The 15,360-nt window shown below is 42.9% G+C and overlaps 1 protein-coding gene across 2 annotated transcripts in view; it reads left to right on the forward strand.

Annotated features, from left to right (window-relative positions):
- LOC119975115 (ribosomal protein S6 kinase beta-1-like) overlaps positions 1-15,360 on the forward strand; it is a 79,224-nt gene that overhangs the window by 16,099 nt on the left and 47,765 nt on the right. The window contains exons 2-3 of one of the 2 annotated variants that reach the window (XM_038814660.1): positions 5,632-5,675; positions 7,116-7,236. In XM_038814660.1, the coding sequence (XP_038670588.1) occupies positions 5,632-5,675; positions 7,116-7,236 (165 nt within the window). Of the gene's footprint in view, positions 1-5,631; positions 5,676-7,115; positions 7,237-13,930; positions 14,024-15,360 lie in introns of those variants that run through there. The other variant, XM_038814661.1, reaches the window with a different exon arrangement.

Raw genomic sequence — 15,360 nt, forward strand, 5'->3', positions numbered from 1 at the left:
GGGGAGTCTGCAGATGAGTTACTCCACCTACCACCTACATCCACCCCACCCACCTACCCTGAGAATAGGGTACAGCAGTAGGTGGAGATCTTACCCCATCCACCTACCCTGCAGATCTTTGGGTTGTGGGGGCGAAAACCACGTAAATATGGGGAGAATGTGCAAACTCCACACGGACGGTGACCCAGAGCTGGGATCGATGCTGGGACCTCGACAGTGTGAGGCAGCTGTGCTAGCTACTGCACCACAGTGCTGTTCAAACATCCCCCTTTCTGACCTTGTGATGTAAGGAAGATCATTGATGAAGCAGCAGAAGATGGTTGGATCTGGGACATTACCCTGAGGAACTCTTGCAGTGATGTGTTAGAGCTGAGATGATTGACCTCCAACAACCACAACCATCTTCCTTTGTGCTAGATACGATTCCAACCAGCAGAGAGGTTTCCACCTGATTCCCATTGACTCCAGTTTTGCTTTGGCTCCTTGATACCATACTCTATCAAATCCTGCCTTAGTGTTGAGGGCGGTCACTCTTACATCACCTCCAGAGTTCAATTGTTTTGTCCGTATTTGAATCTATGCTGTAATGAGGCCAGGAGCTGAGTTACCCTGGCAAAACCCATGTCAGTGAATAGGTAAGTAAGTACTATTTGACAACACAGTTAATGATCCCTTCTATAATTTTACTGATGATTGAGAGGAGACTAGGACAGTAATTGTCCATGTTGGATTTGTCCTTTTTGTGTATAGGACGATTTTTCACATTGCAGGGGTAAATGCCAGTGTTGTAGCTGTACTAGAACATCTTGGCTAGGGATGTAGCAAGAGTTGGAGCACAAGTCTTAGTACTTAGTTCTGCTGGAATATCGGCAGGACCCATTTCAGACAAATCATGTAGAATAGTGATTGGAGTGGCAATCAAAATTTTAAATATCTGTTAATGTATCAACTTGGATGAAAGGTTTTTCCCAAAACTGGGGTACGGTGTCAATTGGAAAATCTCCTACGCAGTCTAAAGCAACAAGCTGGGTTGAGCCAAAATGAATGGGTAGAAAATTAATAACTCGTACAGCGCCATTGGTGAACCATGGCCAGGATAAGTACCTGCCCCAAACCAAGAATGGTCCAAATTCATACCCTATGAAAAGGAATCAATCCTATGATGAAGAAAAATGGCAATATCAGGAAGAGCAAAAAAAGTGCTACAGCTTTTTACATGGTTTCTGGGTGACTCCTCTTGTTTGTTTATCTATTTGCATCCGTGTATTTCCAGGCAGTCATACTTAACTTGTTCAAGGTTGTAAATTATATTTCATAACATCTGAAATTTATGGGCTGTGGGATGATTCAAAATCTGTTAGCTGCAAAATAATTAATAGGCTTGTTACTTTGTAATTAATGACATGATGAGAAAATAAATCTTATGAGACTCTGCATTAGTGCTTTCGCTGTTGAACATTTGTCGCTATTCCTATAGAACTGCATATGGTTGGGGGGCTGTAACTAAGGCGCTAATCATTTCCATGAATATACACACTGTTCAATTTGTTATATGCACAGTGATTTTTTTTATTACAGCAATAACTGCTTAACAATACATTATGTGTGTCTCAGCGATATGAAAATCACATTTGCGGTATTAGGCCTGGATATAGAACATAGGCTGCCCAGTACTCACTAAGCTGATGTAGGAAGAATAGTCACTTCACTGAAGTGCAGGAATATTAATGCTCCCTCTTGAATTGCATCCCAGCATAAACAAACACCTTCAAAAGAGGATGAGAGAATGTTCAGGGAAATTCTAGTGATGCATTGTGATCAGCCACTTCCTGCACACTCTAAACATTGGTTGATCCAAAATTCAACAGCCTGTTATTGCAATCCCGGACTAGACCCCAACAGTTTTGAGGATACTTTAAAAAAATAAATTTAGAGTACCCAATTAATTTTTTTCAATTAAGGGGCAATTTAGTGTGCCAATCCACCTAGCCTGCACATCTTTGGGTTGTGGGGGCTAAACCCGCGCAAACACAGGGAGAATATGCAAACTCCACACGGACAGTGACCCAAAGGGACTGCGGTGCTGCGAGGCAGCATGGCTAACACACTGCGTGACCGTGCTTCACTGTTTCGAGGATACTTGACAGAAACCTCAATTTTATCATTTAATTTATAAGACTGAGGAAAGGGTACCTCGCTCCAGGAGCGATTCCATACACAAATGGGGATATGGTATATTATAACAAACTTTATTACTAACACAGGATTAAAATAAAACTATAACTTCATACAAGCAAACAATTTACAATTGCTCATTGAACAATGCTTAACAATACAATGAAACAATAGCTCCTAACTGCTGTGTTTATCTCCACTCAAACAACACCCATCTTGGGTCAAAATCCACTTTTAAAGACCCAGAAATATTTGCTTAATAGAGGTTAATTTTAAAAGACTGTTTGGAGAGAGAGAAATTTGGTTAGGAAACAGCTTGCAGATTCTTGCCTGTCTGTGTAAGGTTTAATCTGCCAGCCTTTGAGAAAGTACTCCTGGGTGGCATGGTGGCGCACTGCTGCCTCTCGGCGCCGTGGACCCGGGTTCATTCCCAGCCCCGGGTTGCTGTCTGTGTGGCATTTGCACATTCTTCCTGTGTCTGTGTGGGTCTCACCCCCCACAACCCAAAGATGTGCAGGGTAGGTGGATTGGGTATGCTAAATTTCCCCTTAATTGGAAAATTTAAAAAAGAGAGAAACTGCTCCTGGCCTGTTCACAGGCAAATCTTGAACTTTCTGACTTTGTTTTGAGAGAAACTGCTCCTGTTCACAGACAGATCAAAAGTCACTCCTTTGAGAGCAGCTGCTGCTGGTCTGTGCATAGTCAAATCTTTAACTGAATTCAGAACCTGAAAACTTAGCACCTGACTGCTTCAGCCTCTGGTTCCTCCCATTAACTATACAATTTTACTGAGCTAAACATAATATCTCTAGGTATCTACTCCCCAGGGAACCTTCTTTATATAAACAAAATTCCACCAGCCCAACTTTTATGATGATTCAACTGCACCTCTGTCTCCAAAAAGCTTGCTGCCTTTCAAACCAGGGTCTTTAAAACCGTGACTGCGCAGTCACACACACCAAACCTGGTTTTTAACTTGTACGGCACCAAATACATATAGTACAATACATCTGAAATTCCTACATTTATCAAACTGTGCACTATCTGTTACAAAATGTTGTTTTCTGGTACTATTGTCCTTGCTGACCCATATTGTTTCCAATTCCCCTAATATGCTTGTTAAATATCTCCATGACATCACTTGTATCCATTCCAACTCTATAGATCCTTATCCCCAAATTCCAGCTGGGCCCAAACTCTTTTCTGATGGACTTTTGCTCATCGACCTCCACCCTATTATTGCTTGCTTGCAGTTGCCAAGGCAGCATATTCTGGAATTGTCTACTTAAACCCCTCTTCACCTCCTTTCTCTCCTCAACCTCCCAAAAGGATTGGATGGTTAGCTTCTCTAAATGGTGGATGAAAAGGGAAAATAACTGGTATTTAAGAATGTTATTGTAATTTATCAAAGCAGTGTTTACTATTTCTTACATAAGGTATCAGCTAAGTTGGATTGGATTTGTTTATTGTCCCGTGTACCGAAGTACAGTGAAAAGTATTGTTCTGCGTATAGTTCAGACTGATAATGTAGCTGTTACAAGGGGGCATAACTATAAGGTTCAGGGTGGGAGATATAGGAGGGATGTCTGAGGTAGGTTCTTTACTTGGAGAGTGGTTGGGGTGTGGAATGTACTGCCTGCTGTGATAGTGGAGTCGGACACTTTAGGAACTTTCAAGTGGTTATTGGATAGGCACACGGCGCACACCACAATGACAGGGAGTGGGATGGCTTGATCTTGGTTTCGGGCAAAGCTCGGCACAACATCGAGGGCTGAAGGGCCTGTTCTGTGCTGTACTGTTCTATGTTCTATTAAAAGAAAATACATGGGGCAAACATAAAATACACAACGTAAATAGATTGACACAGCATCGGGTGAAGTATACAAGAGTGTAAGAACTACTCAGTAGAGAAGATGTGTGAAGAGATGAAATCAGTCCATAAGAGGGTCGTTTAGAAATCTGGTAACAGTGGGGGAGAAGCTGTTTTTGAATCTGTTGGTGCGTGTTAGCTAAGTTTAACTGTTATAAAATGTGGTTGCTTGCCAATAAAATTCTAGTGTAATGTTTTCTGCCTTCTGAAGAGCTAAGCACATTGTATGAAAATGCAAGAACAAACCAGTAACTAAATTGTACTGAGTTTGTTCATTTCCTGGGCTCAATGAGAATTAACGTAGATAAAGTTAACCTATAAGGATAGTCTGAAACATGGAAACCAAAAATATCCAGAGTAAAAGAGTAGATACCCGCGAAAATATAATCGGCACATGAGCGATGAATTGCTAAATTTAGAAATCACAGAATGGGAGTCAACGCTTTCTTTCATGTCACCTTTGGTGCTTTTTCTGTTGACCATAAATAAGTACCCTCTAGCTCTTGACTCCTCTGCCAGTGAGAGTGGTTTCCTCTTATGTACGCTGACTTGTCGCCTCATGATTTTGAATACCTGTATACCTCCTCTCAACCATCTCTTTAAGGAGAACAGTTCCCCCCCTGCCTGGAACCAAATAATCTTTCCTGCACCCACTTTGAAGAGGGATTGGATAGTCTGGGGTTGTTTTCCTTGAAGCGGAAGAGACTCACGGGGACATGATTGATGTGTATAAAATTATGAGGCATAGATAAATTAGACAGCAAGAAGCCTTTCCCCTTGGTGGAGGGATCAATGAATTAGGGGGCATAGATTTAAGGTAAGGGGCAGGAGGTTTAGAGGGGATGTGAAGAAAATCTTTTTCATCCAGAGGGCGGTGGGAATCTGGAACACTGCTTGAAAGGGTGATGGAGGCAGAGACTGTCATAATATTTCAGAAATATTTAGATGTGCACGTGCAGTGCCAAGGCATACAAGGCTATGGGCCAAGTGCTTGAAAACGATATTAGAATAGTTAGGTGATAGGTTTTGACTGGTGCAGATGCGATTGGACGAAGGGTCTTTTCTGTGCTGTAGACCTCTTCTGACTCTCTCATACCTTCTCTTCCTTCCTAATGTGTGGTGCCCGGAATTGGACATAGTATGCCGGTTGAAATTGAGTCAGCGTTTTCTGAAGATTCCCCTTAACTCCCTTGCTTTTGTACTCCATGTCTCTCTTTAGAAATCCCACAATCCAGTATGCCTTATTAACAACTTTCTCAACCTGCCCTGCCACCCTCAACAATTTGTGTACCTATAAGCCCAGAGCCCGCTGTAGGTCAAAGATTGCATAGAACCGAACTGTGTAAAATCGGAAAGACAGGGACATCAAAAAGAAATTGGGGAAAGGGTCCAAATCAGGATTTGGAGGGAGAATGCAATAGCCGTGCAACTGCTGAAAGATTACTTCTACCTTGCACACATTTCTTGGGATCTGTGGAAATAAACTAATTTTTGATATTGGTAAATGGCAATAAACTATACAACATTATGCAGAGAAGTACCTATGTTGTACTACATTATACTAATGAATTGATACTGTTTTCCAGGTGCAATACAGTGACTGCATGGAGCATGACGTTGCCTTTGAGCTGTGAGTTAGAATTTTGTTTTTTTTAAATATTTCATGACATGAGGAGGGGCATTAAAAAGTGGAAAATTTAAATTGTAAGGCAATACAGCTTTGCACACTGATATCCCCAGTAAATTTAACAGCTGAGAGTGTCTTGTGAATGTTTCCCTCTATTCTATCTACCCCTATCCCAAATGCCCGGCATTATTGGTAGACTTAAGGTGTGGCAGCAGTTGGGCCTCAGAATCAGGTGAAGGGGGAGCAGCATTAATTCTTACTACTTGTTCTGTCGGCTGCTGATAAAAATTGCATTTTGCTGACATTGTATGCTGGACAGATTGAACTCAGGTGGATTAAACTGGCAACATTCACAGAGCTCGCATAAGAATTTAGTTGAGGTACCAGGGATGACCCCAGAGACATTGTACAGCGGTATAGTCTTTTTAAAAATAATCTTTATTGTTGTCACAAGTAGGCTTACATTAATGCTGAAATGAAGTTGCTGTGAAAATCCCCTAGTTGCCACACTCGGCGCCTGTTTGGGTACACGGAGGGACAATTTAGAATGTCCAATTCACCTAACAGCACGTCTTTCGGGATTTATGGGAGAAAACCAGAGCACCCAGAGGAAACCCATGCAGACACGGGGAGAATGTGCAGATTCCGCACAGACAGTGACCCAAGCCGGGAATCGAACCTGGGACCCTACAGTAATCACCTGTAAGAGAGGGGAAATTGAAATGGATTGTTAAATTTAAAAAAAAAATACTTTGAAAGTACTCTTCTCCTATTTATTTGCCTCCTGTCATGTGAGAGTACCTTTAAGAAATGGGTGTTTATTACTGCAGTGAAGTCAGAGTGGGTGGAGCTGGGCTGTCAGTCAGCTTTTTACTTTAGTTTTCGGCTGTTTGCTGCAGGGTGTGTTTTAGTTTCATTTTCAGAGCTGGGTAGCTGCAGTCACAGCCAGAAGGTGCATGAATCTCTCTCTGTAATCTAAAGACTAAATCGATCCTGGTGATTTAAAACTAATAACAGTAGTGACTTTAACCTGATGTGCTTCTGGTGAAAGGTGTTTTAAGTCGTATAGATGTTAAAAGGAAAGCTTAAAGGATTACTTAGTGTTGTAGTCTTTGGGGGTTGTATTTGAATTAATGGTTGCTAAAATATTCACTGTATATTTTAAAAAGGTTAACTTGAGTTCATAGAATAAACATTGTTTTGCTTTAAAAAATACTTTTACATTTCTGCTGTACCACACCTGTAGAGTGGGCCGTGTGCTCCCCATACCACAATCTAGTAAAAGTTGTGGGTCAGGTGAACTCCATGATACACTTTGGGGTTCTCTAAACCCTGGCCCATAACACTCCTCTTGTAATACTTTAAAGTTGCTTTACTTCGCTGAATTATTCTTTAAGAACATTACTATTATATTTTCAATGGATACTTTCTCCTGGTGTGCAGGGATATGGAGCACTGTGAAAAATTTGAAATCTCTGAAAATAATGTGAATCGAGGTCCAGAAAAGATCAGACCAGAATGCTTTGAACTTCTGCGTGTACTGGGCAAAGGTGGTTATGGCAAGGTAAGGATCGCGTTGATGTTTCAAAAAGTTTAAACTCCAGTTTTGTGCCTTGCTGATTGAACTAAGCTGGTATTTCTCCCTGCTACTGATGCTGGACAGTATTCCCTGATCCTTACTGTCATGCAGCTTAATCTGTCACCTTTCCTCTATTTTGCTTTCTCTCTCCCTTTCCTTACCACATTTTAGATTAAAGAACTGACATGGTCACTGCATCTGAGAGGTTTCTTTTGCTCCAGAAAGTGAAATGCGCGGTTAAGCCAGGGTTGCCAGGTGTTTACATTCAGAGCTAGGAGGACTATTTCCACAGAGTGATCATGTGAATTCCGCATAATCAGAGGCTGAAAGAATAGCTTCATCCTTGAGCTATATATGGGTAGAAAGCATATTGGCTCTTTTGGTTCATTCATTTAATTCCCCTCCGACAGATCAGATCCAGCAGGACTGCAGTTTGGTTTTCTAGAGGTGGGTGCCTTTCCTCAGTGATGCTCCCTTATTTATCTGTGGCTTTATCTTGAGCGCAGGAGGAGAGGGTTGTCATTGAGTCAGTAAGTAATTGAATCAACGATAACATGCCTACAACTTTGTTGTGCAGTTGTGTTTCACAGTTGAATTCCCATTGGATCATCAAAACTGGAAAAAATGTTCCTCAGAACTCTTGACTCAGGGATGCTCTCAGCTTAATTCGCTGCAGACCTATGTACAATCTGAGCGTGACTAATTACGCCCAATTTCAAACTGCAAGGCGACTTTTGGAGCAGTCTGGGCTGGATTTGAGTTCCCATTGCAGAGATGAAAGGGACAGTGTGGCAACTCCAAATGCTCTTTCTTCCTTTTAAAATTGCCTGGGGAATTTCTAATGCTCAGACAGATACAGTAAGTATCATTCCAAAATTCTGATACTGTAGATTTCAGTGGATGCTGTAGAAAGCTCAGAATGCAGAATTTCCATTGACCTTGATTATTAATCTTGAATCATTATATGGTGTTGGAGTGCTGGCTTAAATACAAAGAGAAATTGTAAACCCCAGCATGGTTTTATTTTAATTGGGACATTTTAGAAAAACAGTTTTTAAAATGTAATATTTTTATGTGATAATGATTGTACTGTAGTTTGGTGAAGGAAAAAGCATAGAGAGGCTTATTCCCCAGAGGCTTATTGAACAAATGCATAGTCCAGTACGACAGCTTTGTATGAGGGAAGCCCCCAGTTTTGAACAAAGGCAAATGCTGAGTTAACTAGTTTCAAAACAGATAACGCGAGGGGTTGGATTGTGTGTTGGGTTGGGGTGTGGTATAGTCTATTTTAGTTTCTGGTATGGTGCTGGAAAGGGGCATGGGTGGAATCAGCAGGCTTCCCTTTCCTGATCACTGCTGTATATTTTGCAATTGCTGAGATGATGGGTGAGGGCATGGTTTTAATTTAACAGTCTGTGAATTGTCATCGTCTTAACTTACATCTGAAGGATGCCTAGTCGATTCAGACAGCCGGGTATGTTTAGTGATGGGAAGTGTACCGTATGAACTAAAAAATGTTTTGGGTTTTCATGTTTTATTGCTGCCAAGGTGCATTCTGAACAAATGCAATATATGGATCCTATAGTTCGAGAAGTAAATGCACCATTTGCATGCGCAAAGGTTAAAGCTTGGATTTGATTTGAGGTTTAAATCGGGTATTAAAGAAAAAATATTAATTTAGAGTACCCAATTATTTTTCTTCTCCAATTAAGGGGAAATTTAGAGTGGCCAATTCACCTACCCTGCATATCTTTGGTTGTGGGGGTGAAACCCAGGCACAGGGAAATGTGCAAACTACACACGAACAGTGACCCAGGGCCGGCATTCGAATCCGGGTCCTCAGCGCCGTAGTCCCAGTGCTAACCACTGCGGCAGGTGCCGATTTTTTTGAATCTGAAACATAAATTGTACACAGAACAGTACAGCACAGGAACAGACCCTTCGGCCCTCCAAACCTGTACCGATCATGATGCCTGACTAAACTAAAATCTTCTGCACTTCCGGGGTCCGTGTCCCTCTATTCCCATCCTATTCGTGTATTCATCAAGATGACTCTTGAATGCAGCTATCGTAACTGCTTCCACCACCTCCCCAGCAGCGGGTTCAGCTACCCTCTGTGTTTAAAAAAAAACGTGCCCCTCTCACTCTCTAAACTTTTCCCCTTGCACCATAAACCTTTTTAAAAAATAATTTTAGAGTACCCAATTATTTTTTTCTAATTAAGGGGCAATTTAGCATGGCCAATCCACCTACCCTGCACATCTTTGGGTTGTGGGAGTGAAACCCATGCAAACACAGGGAGAATGTGCAAACTCCACAGAGACAGTGACCCAGGGCCGGGATCGAACCTGGAACCTTGGCGCTGAGGCAGCAGTGCTAACCACTGAACTACCATGCCGCCCTTGCATCATAAACCTTCACCCTGGGGAAAACCTTCTAACTATCCAATCTCTGTGCCATACATAATTTTGTAAACCTCTATCAAGTCATCAGCCCTCAACCTCCGTCGTTCCAGTGAAAACAATCTGAGTTTATCCAATCTCGCCTCATAGCTAATACACTCCAGACCAGGCAGCATCCTGATAAAGCTCTTCTGTACCCTCTCCAACGCATCCACATCCTTCTGTTAGTGTGGCGACCAGAATTGTATGCAATATTCCAAATGTGGCGAAACTAACTTGTTAGTTGCAGCATGATGTGCCAATTTTTAAACTCTATGCTTGCCTTATGCCTTCCTGACTGCCGTATCCATCTGTGTTGCCACTTTAGTGATCTCTGGACCTGTACGCTTAGACCACTCTACCTGTCAGTGCTCCCATTTACTGTATACTTTCCACCTATATTAGACCTTCCAAAGTGCATTATCTCACATTTGTCTGGATTAAACTCCCATCTGCCATTTCTCCGCTCAAGTCTCCAACCAATCTATATCCTGCTGTATCCTGACAATTCTCTTCACTATCCACAACTCCACCAATCTTTGTCATCTGCAAACTTACTAATCAGACCCGCTACATTCTCCTTCAAATCATTTATATATTCTACAAACAGCAAAGGACCGACCCAGCACTGATCCCTGCAGAGCATCACTAGCCTTCCATTCAGAAAAGCACCCTTTCACCACTTCCCTCTGTCTTCTGTGACCGAGCCAGTTCTGTATGCATCTTTCTAGCTTATCTCTGATCCCGTTTGACGTCACATTTTGTACCAACCTGCTATGGGGGACCTTGTCAATGGCTTTACTGACGTCCATGTTGACAACATCCACTGCCCTTCATCAATCATCTTGGTCACTTACCTCAAAAAACTCAATCAATTTAGTAAGATACGACCTCCCCTTCACAAAACCATGCTGCTTATCGCTAATAAGTCCATTTGTTTCCAAATGTGAATAAATCATATCCATGAAAATCTTTTCCAATAATTTTCATACCACTGTAGTAAGGCTCACCAGCCTATAACCTCCTGGATTATCCCTGCTACCCTTCTTAAACAAAGGAACAACATTCGCTATTTTCCAGTCATCTGGGACATCACGTGTAGCCAGTGAGGATTTCTGTCTTGGCCCCAGCAATTTCCTCCCTTAGTATTCTGGGGCAGATCCTAACAAGCCTTGGGGACGTATCCACCTTAATGCTTTTTAAGATGCCCAAGATGCCAGCACCACCTTTTTGATATCTACATGACCCAGAATATCTGCACGCCCTTTCCTATATTCATCATCCACCAAGTCCTTCTCTTTGGTGAATACTGATACAAAGTACTCATTTAGTACCTTACCCATTTCCTCTGGCTCCACTCATAGATTCCCTCCTCCATCCTTGAGTGGGCCAACCCTTTCCCTGACTACCCTCTTGCTCTTTATATATACGTATAACATGCCTTGGAATTCTCCTTAATCCTGTTTGCCAATAACTTTTCATAGCCCTTTTTAGCTCTCCTAACTCCTTGCTTAAGTTCCTCCGACATTCTTTATATTCTTCAATGGCTTTGTCTGTTCTAAGCCTTCTAGACATTACGCATGCGTCCTTTTTCTTTTTAACTAGGCTCACGATATCCGTCGTCATCCATGGTTTCCGAAACTTGCCACACTTATCCTTATGTCGGTCCTGAATTATAATCAACTGACGTTTGAAAGACATCCTCATATCAGATGTTAATTTACCCTCAAACAGCTGCCCCCAATCTAAAGTCTTCAGTTCCTGCCTAATTTTGTTGTAATTTGCCTTCACCCAGTTTACCACTTTCATCGAGGACTACTCTTATTCACAATTACCTTAAAACTTATGAAATTATGGCCACTATCCCCAAAATGCTCCCCTAATGAAACTTGGATCACCTGGCCGGACCCATTCCCCAATACCAGGCCCAATATGGCCTCTTCCCTAGTTGGGCTATCTACATGTTGTTCCAAGAAACCCACCTGGATGCTCCTTACAAATTCTGCCCCAGCCAAGCCTCTATCACTAAGTGAGTCCCAGTCAGTATCGGGGAAGTTAAAATAACCCATGACAACAACCCTGTTGTTTTTACATCTTTCCAAAATCTGTCTGCAAATCTGCTCTATCTCCCGCTGGCTGTTGGGAGGCCTGTAGTAAACCCCCAACCTCGTGATTGCACCCTTTTTATTCCTGAACTCTACCCATTTTGCCTCGCTGCCTGAGCCTCCGAGGTGTTCTCCTTCAGTACAGCTGTGATATTCTCCTCAACTACTAATGCAACCCTTTTGTATCCCCCTCTATCCCTCCTGAAGCATCAAAATCCTGGAATGTTTAGCTGCCAATCCTGTCCTTCCCTCAATCAAGCCTCTAATAGCAACAGCATCATGGTTCCAGGTACTAAGCTAGGCTCTAAATTCATCTGCCTTACCTGTTATGCTTCTCGCATTGAAACAAATGCACTTCAGATCACCAGTCCCGCTATGTTCAGCAACTTCTGCCTGCCTACTCTTCCTCTTGGTCTTACTGGCCTTAGTCTTTAGCTCTCTCTCCCTCAGTTACTTCACCTGCAGACCTACTGCCCTGGTTCCCACCCCTGCCACCACACTAGTTTAAACCCTCTGAGTGATGCTAGCAAACACCCCGGCCAGAATATTTGTGCCCCTCCAATTTAGATGTAACCTGTTCTTTTTGTACAGGTCCCACCTGTCCTGGAAGAGATCCCAAAGAGATCCAAATGATCTAGATATCTGAAACCCTTCCTTCTACCCCAGCTCTTTAGCCACGTGTTTACCTGCACCATCTTCCTGGCACGTGGCACAGAGTAATCCCGAGGTTACAACCCTAGCCTCACTGGCACAGGGAGTAATCCCAAGATTGCAACCCTGGAGGCCTTGGTTTTTTAAAAACTTATTACCTAACTCCCTGAACTCCCCCTCCCAGACTTTGTTACAGTTCCTGCCTTATGTCATTAATACCAATGTGTAGGGCAGCACGGTGGCGCAGTGGGTTAGCACTGCTGTCTCACGGCACCAAGGTCCCAGGTTCGATCCCGGCTCTGGGTCACTGTCCGTGTGGAGTTTGCACATTCTCCCCGTGTTTGCGTAGGTTTCACCCCCGCAACCCGAAGATGTGCAGGCTAGGTGGATTGGCCACGCTAAATTCTCCCTTAACTGGAAATAATTAATTGGGTACAGTAAATTTATATTTTTTTTAAAAAGCAAAAAAATTAATACCAATGTGTACCACAACCTCTGGCTGTTCACCTGCCCCTTCAGACTCCTCCGTGCCTGTTCGGAGACATCCTCAACCCTGGCACCAGGGAGCCAACATACCATCCTGGAGTTTTTTCCACGGTCTCAGAAACGCCTATCTGTGCCCCTGACTATAGAGTCCCCTATAACTCTTCCGTGCTTTGATCCACCCTGCTGAACAACTGAGCCAACCGTAGTGGGGCCACTGCTCTGCCGCTGTTGTTTTCCCCTGATAGGCTACCCCCCACCCCATAGTATCGAAAATTGTATACTTATTAACACGGTAGCACAAGTTGATAGCACTGTTCACAGCGCCAGGGTCCCAGGTTCGATTCCCCGCTGGGTTGCTGTCTGTGCGGAGTCTGCACGTTCTTCCCGTGTCTGCGTGGGTTTCCTCCGGGTGCTCCAGTTTCCTCCCACAGTCCAAAGACGTGCAGGTTAGGTGGATTCGCCATGCTAAATTGCCCTTAGTGTCCAAAAAGGTTAGGAGGGGTTATTGGGTTACGGGGATAGGGTAGAAGTGAGGGTTTAAGTGGGTCGGTGCAGACTCGATGGGCCGAATGGCCTCCTTCTGCACTGTATGCTCTATATATTTTAAATCTTTAATTTTAATGAGGTCAGACAGTGAATTGAGTATCTTTTGACCTGTCTGAACAATTGGGGAAACAGTGAATTATACTTTAAAAGAGGAAGAAGGTATATCCATTGAGTGTACTGACTTTTTCTCTTTGAAGAACATTGTAGCTGAGTTCATTCCCATCATCACCTACTGTGAATTTGCATGTTTCCCAGCAAATTGCCACATAGTGCTCATGATCCGGAGTACTGGCTATTTCCTTTCCTTCAATCAAGGGCTATTGTAACCATTGCAGCAGCCCAGCTGAAACTGACTTATTCAAGACTAACCAGGAACATATATTCTGCATGGAGCCATTATTTTGTGTTCAAACCTGTTAAGAGCTGTGTTATCCTTGCATCAGTTGCAGATCTGGTCAGAGAGGACCTTGGGGCCAAGCACAGATAATTTTGTGGTGCCAGTTGATAAGCAGGAAACATCTGAGCATGCAACTTCAGCACCAGGTGAGTGTGCAAAACCACTTTGCCAGTGCAGAGGTTTTCCGGCGTGATAGCCTCTCATCAGTCTGCTGTCAATCATCAACAAAGTGATGGAAGGTGTCATTGACAGTGCCACCAAATGGCACTTAAAGTAACCTGCTCGCCGATACTCATTTTGTTTTCTGTCTGGACCACTCGGCTCCAGGTCTCATTAAAGCTTTGATCAAACATGAACAGAGGAGTTGAATTAAAGAGGTGAGGCGAGAGTGTCATCAAGGTGACATTTGACTGAGTGACACTAAGAAGTCCTGATAAAATTAAGGAATTGGGAGGAAACACTCCACTGACTGGAGTCATACTTAACATAAAGGAAGATGGTTGTAGTTGCTGGAGGCCAATAATCTCAGGCGTGGGAAATCTGAGGCCTGTGACATCTCTGAAGGTGTGCCTCAGAGCAGTGTTCTAGTCCCACCCAACTTCAGCTGCTTTATCAAAGAAAGTTCCTCCATCTTAAGATCTAAACTGCAAATATTCACTAATGTTTGCACAATGTTCAGTTCCATTCACTATTCGTCAGATAATGAATTGGTCCATGCCTGCATGCATATTAAGACTTGGCTGACATTCAGGTTTAGATTGCTAAGTGGAAAGTCCCACCCTGACATCTAGTGAAATTCAAATCCAATTTCAAATTAAATCTGGAATTGAAAGTTAGTCTCTGGAATGGTGACAATAAAACTAATGGTGACAATAAAACTATCATTGACTGTTGTAAAAATCTATCTGGTTCACTAATGTCATTCAGGGAAGGAAGTTACCTGGTCTGGCCTACATGTGATTCCAGTCCCACAACAATGTGGTTGACTCTGAACTCCCCTCTGAAATGGCCACGTGCGACATTCAGTTCAATGGCAACAGGGATGGGCAACAAATGCTGGCCGTGCCAGCGACGCCCTCACCCCATGAAATAATTTTAAAAGCAAGTTTCATGAAACCCTCGTGCCATCTGCAGCGAGAGTCTAACCACCTCCACTTTACATCCAATGGTATTGCAGGTGTTTAACACCCACCATCAATACAGAATCATAGAATTATAACAGCACAGAGGAGATAATTTTCCCTGTCATGTCTATAGCAGCTCTAAGAGCTACTCCACTGATCCCACACTCCTTCCTCTTCCCTGTACCCCTTCAATTTTATTCCTGTTCAGATAATTTTCCAATTCCCTTTTGAAAGTCACAATTGAATAGGCTCTGTTATTCATCCCAGGTCCTCTCCACTTGCTGCAAACAAAGTTTTACTCACTGGCTTTTTTGCAGTCACTTTAAATTGGTGTCCTCTGGTTCCTAACCATTCTGTCA

This window comes from Scyliorhinus canicula, chromosome 12 (genome assembly GCF_902713615.1).
Source record: "Scyliorhinus canicula chromosome 12, sScyCan1.1, whole genome shotgun sequence".
NCBI lineage: Eukaryota > Metazoa > Chordata > Chondrichthyes > Carcharhiniformes > Scyliorhinidae > Scyliorhinus > Scyliorhinus canicula.